The sequence below is a fragment of the Halyomorpha halys genome, unplaced genomic scaffold (assembly GCF_000696795.3).
Source record: "Halyomorpha halys isolate HHAL.00 unplaced genomic scaffold, Hhal_1.1 Scaffold965.1, whole genome shotgun sequence".
Lineage (NCBI taxonomy): Eukaryota > Metazoa > Arthropoda > Insecta > Hemiptera > Pentatomidae > Halyomorpha > Halyomorpha halys.
In genome coordinates this window covers 391,374-397,818 of record NW_027114872.1, presented here as the reverse complement: position 1 = coordinate 397,818, position 6,445 = coordinate 391,374, and the positions used below count along the sequence as shown (strand labels likewise).

The 6,445-nt window shown below is 28.6% G+C and overlaps 1 protein-coding gene across 2 annotated transcripts in view; it reads right to left on the bottom strand.

Moving 5' to 3' along the window:
• Positions 1 to 1,903: 1,903 nt before the first annotated feature.
• LOC106687461 (mannose-6-phosphate isomerase) overlaps positions 1,904 to 6,445 on the bottom strand; it is a 6,509-nt gene continuing 1,967 nt past the window's right edge. Inside the window, exons 3-7 of one of the 2 annotated variants that reach the window (XR_001344167.3) lie at positions 5,987 to 6,151; positions 3,667 to 3,834; positions 3,272 to 3,477; positions 2,749 to 2,905; positions 2,015 to 2,153 (exon numbers count right to left, since the gene is read on the bottom strand). Coding sequence is in view for 1 of the 2 variants with exons in the window: in XM_067051987.1 (XP_066908088.1) it covers positions 1,944 to 2,153; positions 3,272 to 3,477; positions 3,667 to 3,834; positions 5,987 to 6,151 (749 nt within the window). In the remaining variant the exon portion in view is untranslated. Of the gene's footprint in view, positions 2,154 to 2,748; positions 2,906 to 3,271; positions 3,478 to 3,666; positions 3,835 to 5,986; positions 6,152 to 6,445 lie in introns of both variants that reach the window. The other variant, XM_067051987.1, reaches the window with a different exon arrangement.

The following is a 6,445-nucleotide window of genomic DNA, read 5'->3' as shown; positions in this document are numbered from 1 at the left end:
ATGAGTTATTAATAGGTTTTTATTTTCTGTATAATAAAATGGACTATCTTCCAAAAAAAAAAAACTTTTCTATTAATATTAAATTATTTGAGTTCTTCCCAATATGGACTCGCTGTCACATTGGTTTTAAGTTTCATAGTTAACATTTCACTAGTTCATCAGAGTGAGATAAATGTACAAAATTGGAAACATGTCTTATTTTTAAATCCATTATTTGGAGACAGTATACATCTTAACTAAGTGAGACCTCATTTAATCAATTTATATTAGTTTCTTAAGATGAAATGTTGGCTGGTAAGACATATTTCGATTTTCTGAAAACATTTCGGACAATAGCTCATGAGGAAAACATTTTATAACAAACATAAATTAAAAATAAAATTATATGAAATTGAAAATTTGTTCTCATAGTGTGACAGCGGTTCCCAAGTGAGTACCGCAGCTCCCTGGGTTTGATCCGAACGTGTGCCAGTGGTGAATGCTCCTTTCTACAATTCGTACACAAATTAAAATTAAAATATCAAATACATATAGTTAACCGTATAACTTAAAATAGAAGTTAGTTAGGGTTGCGGTCAACAAGAACAAATAGTTTGTAACTATTTGTTCTTTTCGACCGCAACCCTGACCATCTTCTATTTTAAAATATCAAATATATGGTGCATTTCAGCTTATTTTATTACTTTACACTTTATGCTACATATTTAACAACTCTAAGAATAATTCTGCCATATATTTTTATTTTAGATTGACATGGGTGCCGCTTTTTTTTAAGAACCACTGCTGTAAGAAACCTTGATTCTCGTAACCCCTAATATTAGAATCTTTTTTACTTTTAGGTGTGTTGCGGGTCAGGGAACGGTATCTCGGATAGTGAACTTTCACGCCATCTCTAGGCGTTTTTAGAAACTATAAATTAAAATAGAAATTGGTTTCCAGAAAATAAAAATAATTATTAGAGAAATATGATATGTAAATATCATTTCAATTATATTTAACAGAAGGTCTTTCTAATGTTTTCATAACTACTTCCCACCCCTTTGCAGTGAAACCGACCTCTAAACAAAGCAAGGAAAAGAAATTGTTTGACAACTTTCTCATTCTTTTTTTATTTTAAGTTCTTATTTTTTAACTTTTTTTTATAAATAATCTATATTATTATATTATGTAGCTGAAGAATAGTTCAGTTCAACTCATTCAGATCTTAAATAAACTTTTACTAATTTGGAAAATCCCACATAAGTTTGGTCAAATCAAAGTAAGGGATTTGAAAATAAGTAAAAATATACTTCTTAATTTATAAATCTTATATTTAAGTTCATTTTCGTGAGTAAGGACATAATTGGCCCAAGTGTTCATTTATATTTTGAAATTCAGTTTTTGTATTTAATCTAAATAAAAGTAATTCTATGAGCACTCATATAGCAACAACCAACAAGTGGTTCTAGATGAATTCTAATTTATAATTTTATATTTTAAGTCTTCCCATTTTTCAAAAAAGCACATTTAAGTTAAAAACCTTAAGTGATCAATGGCATGAGAAATGAAAAGTTCATGCAAAGTGCAACACCATAATGATAAAATCTCATAACTTAAGTGACATTAACCATAGAGAACATGTCAACTTAAAGTTAGGTTTTAAACTTAAAGTTTGGCTTTAAACTGACTTTTCAAATTATTATTTATATATTATATATTATTGAGAAAATCAATAGTTTGTTCACTAATATATAATTCAAATTTATATAGAAAATCTATGTTAACCAAACCTTTCTGTCAAGAAAACAATGATCTAAATTAATATAAATATATATGTTTTTAAATTTTAATAATAAAGTAATTCTAACAAATAAATATTATGTTATTTTCAATTTATAATGGTAAAAAAGTGAGAGTAAAGGGATAAATAAAAATATACATTTATTTATACATAATCATGAATTCTACTTGACACCATAAGCAAAATAAAGCACCATTGGTCCCTCATTGGTACATTTAATTGAACATGTCTCATTTGGCAATAAGAAGAAAATAGAGCCAAATTTCAAAACTTTCTTCCCTTTACCAGCGCCTATCTCACCGACTCCGCTTAAAACAATAAAAATTGAACAAGCTTTACAAACAGATGACTGATATGTCTCTCCATTCTGAACCTACAACATAATTATTATATGCTTTAGTAAACAGTGACCAAATCAAAACAAATTTATAATATGGTGCATGCAACTAAATCATACAGATAATAGAAGATATGAAAATTTTTCTATGATTTAAAACAAATCTTAATTGAAGAGGTAAGCGGATGAATAGTTTATGTTACAAATAGTAAATTTTAAGAGAATAAGGCTAATTTTTTTTTTTATGGAGCTTGTTACGTTTTGAAGTATACATAGCCCCTTCTACATCAAGGTATCTCAGTTATTGGATTTTGAGGTTAGAGTACCTCACACTAGCTAGATAGGCACCTACCCCCTTCATCCATAGTAAAGATTAAAAAAATCAAAAAATGTTACATAGCCCCTTCATCCACGAACCTTTTCAATTATAGTGATGAAAATTTTATATTATTATACTTTTTATAACCAAACTTTCTCCAACATCACTGGTTAGAAGGCTCAATAGTTAATGAAACTTCTTTAACTAACCCTTAACGAATTCCAAAGACATGGGAGTATTACAGGAAACACCTTTCAATAAAATTGTTTAAAACACTCATCAACATATAACCAAAATCACATATGAGCATACCTCACAGGGTGACAAATGTGGTAAATCAATATGTGATGTGATGTGATATCATTCAAATCTGATTTCAAGCTTTCAGTTTGACTGAGACCAGGTAGGCTGGACCAGGCTGGCTTGCTGGAAGAAACAACCGGATGGATGCGTATCAGGAGGGCTAGACCTACAGGACAAAGGCAGACGGATAAGGTGCAGCCTCAGCAGTAAGGCGCTAACCAAGTGCAGGGCAGCACAACAGTCTAAATGTTAAAACTTATGTTCCAATAAATTAATCTCATCCCCTCAGCTAAATTGTAAAATAAGAAGAGAATAAAGATATAATAAAATAAATTTCTGATCACTTGCAGCAGTGGCCTGTGCAAGTTTGGTACACTACTCCACAGCTACAGCCCCCCCCCCTTCCCATTGCCAGAAATGTCTAGACAGGGAGATTTAAAAAAATATATACATAAGAGAGAGTCAAAGGAATGTTGACTAATAAGAGTTCTACTTAATTTAAATAATCAAAAGATGTATAAATACCACTTACAGTTACTCTTGTAAGTCCGAATTCTTGTTTAGGAGGGTTAAATACCATGACATTACCAGTACCCTTTGGAACACCGACCATTTTCAGCTGATCAACAGTGTATGATTTAAAATCTAATATCTCCAATAAAACATTAACATCCTTTAATTTTGGCGTTAGCCCACATCTAACAACATTATCAGAGCACGCCATGCATTCAACACAATCTGAAAATAAATGAAATGCTAGTTTTGGGAGAGGTTTAGATAGTCATAAATCACAATAATTAGATTAGTTAATTGGCTGAGCACGAATCCAACAAACCAGAATTAGTAATCAACTTTTGTTTCTTAGACAAAATTTCACATTAAAGAATCAAATGATCAATACAATCTATTACGTAATACAGTACTAACCTCCTTTAATATAAGCATGAGGCACTCCAGCTGCAATAAACATACATTCTCCAGGTTTAAGTATGAAGTAATTTAAGAAAAATGGCATAAATACTCCTACATCATTTGGATACCATTCACTAAGTTGTTTTATCAGTGAGAAATGATATTTTTCTTTAACATCATCATCTAATAAATTATTACAGAAAAACATATAATTTAAATATAATCATAACTTAGACTATAAACTAATTAATTACAACTTCTAAGACATTTCTTTAATCCGTTACACAATTTTAAATGTTTAACAAATAATAAATTTAGAAAACAACACAACAGACACATTTCAATCTGTATAAGTCTGATAAATCAAGTAATATTTAATATTCAGGGCAAACATAATATTATGAAAACAAAATAAAGATACTAAATAATAAATAATACACATTAACATACAATACATTAAGTGGTACATAATTTAAAACATTTAAAATCTTTTTGTTTATTGTAGTAAATCTTTTGAAATTTTCATGAAATAAAAGTACTGTACAAATAATGTTTAATTAATTATACCTAATATTCATGTATCTGTAAGTATGCGATGTATTCTGTTGGAATAGATTTCAATCCTTTCCACTCCAAAATTAATAAAAAACATTCGTTTATTCTGTAAATCATTAACAAATATACTAAATAATGTGAAGTACTACAACCCATAAAGGGTCAGGGGTTCAGCACTGGAGTGGTGTTTCAGGGAGGTGCTGTTTTTGGAACAACAGTTATAGAAGGAGGTGACATTTTCAGGATCACACTTGACCAATTGATTTATCCCCAATTGAAGAAAACAATCTATAGCGTCTAGCTATATAATATATAAGCTACAGTAGCAGAATAAATAATTATCTATCCCAACCGGATTTGAACCTGGGTCCTTGGAGTTAGTAACACAGTAACCAATACATTTACACTATTTTTTATTATATATTATAATTTTCAGAAATATACTAATATTGTAGTTATTGTTGAAAAACACATTTTCCAGTAAATTCAAATAATACACACAACTAGAAGTAATTCGAATATAGAGTACTTGCATAAAGATAGCCCACTAGCAAGAAATAATAGGTCCTATATAGATAGGACTGTATAGGTCATCAATGGAGGACTTAAGCCAAAAAAAAAAAAAAAGAAATAAGTGGACTTGAAAAGTGGTTTGAATCGATTTTAATAGCATTCCGCAAATTTTTAGGAAAAACATAAAAATTACCATAATTTTGATAACGATGGCAAATGAAATTTTCAAAAGAGGCTATTTATGAAAAAAAAATACATCACTATTATCTAAAAAATTAAAGTTAAATAAACTACAACTTTAATACTTTTTTGAGGCTCATGATTTAAAAAAAAAAATGCAGTAGCTTCCATGTAGCCTTTAAGGTAGTTCCACAAATATAATAAAGTTCAATTGTACATTAATTTGTATGCATCTTTATTTAGAAATATGAGAGCAATACAATAAAAAATGGTACTGTTTTTTATATAATACTTCTAAGCTAAAAGTATCATTCTCCTTTTATTGGAACGATTTCACAAAAATTCCTTACCTAAATTCAGACAAATGCGGTAAATCTAATTTCTGCAGCAACAAACAAAGTAATTCTGATCATACACAAGCAAGGCAACCAAAATTAAGCTGAAATAAAACAACTCAACACACACACTTAATTGTGCCACAACTAACTTGTAATAGAATGATACAAAATTCTACAATAGTAAATGCTAAAATAATTAATAACACACAAAGCAATACATAGTAATTACACTAAATTGTTGGATTACCAGGATACAGGCTTCAAATTCATATATATAGTAATTTGAGAGTAAAAAGTTTTCATGGCCAACATTAAATATCAATGAATACAACAATGTATAAGATACTAAAATTTAACTCCACTATAAAGTATGATTAAATTCAAGAAATCACTAGTTATTTTAAAAATTAATTAAAAAACAGAAGGATATAGTCTAGGTTCTGATGAAGAAAAATAAAAGTTAGCTTCAACTATTTATTAAAGGCCAAAGTTTTGATCCAAAATGAAGGTATTCATCAGTGTTGTGATTGGTGGAGAAACACACTAATAAATCCAAATATTCATTTATTAATGTGTACTTCCACCAATTACAACAGCACTGATGTGTTGGCCATTAATGAACAGGAAACAATTATTTTTTTTTTTTTTTTTTTGTTTTTTATGACAACCTGGACCATCCTCTAATTCGCATATAGTTGATCATTTATACAAAATATAATAAAAAATAAGATATTTATCAAACAATCTACCTTTATTTCCCAGTCTATTTAAGAAACTTTTAATAATTGGCTCCATTTCTGATTCCTTTTTTGCTAACCAAGCCTTCAGTATTTCCTTCATATATTCTTCTTTATGTTCATTGAGATAATTACTTATTAGACCCTTTGGGAAAAGCATTTCAAACTCAGGAATCTCTTAGGACAACATATAAATCATTTTTAAAATTTATTTCTCAACACTACAATTATAATTACCAAAACCAATTATAATCTAATTATAAAAGAAAAAAATTATATTGGTACTAAATTGATCATATCAAACCAAATTTAATATGCAAATTAATCAGTTGATACCTTTTGCTTATTTTAGTTATTGTAGTACAAGATAGTTATATATAATATATTTATATATATTGCGTATTGTATCCTATATTTCTACATGTTCCTCATGGGAATCGACCTAATGCAGAGTTATATGAGTTATATATC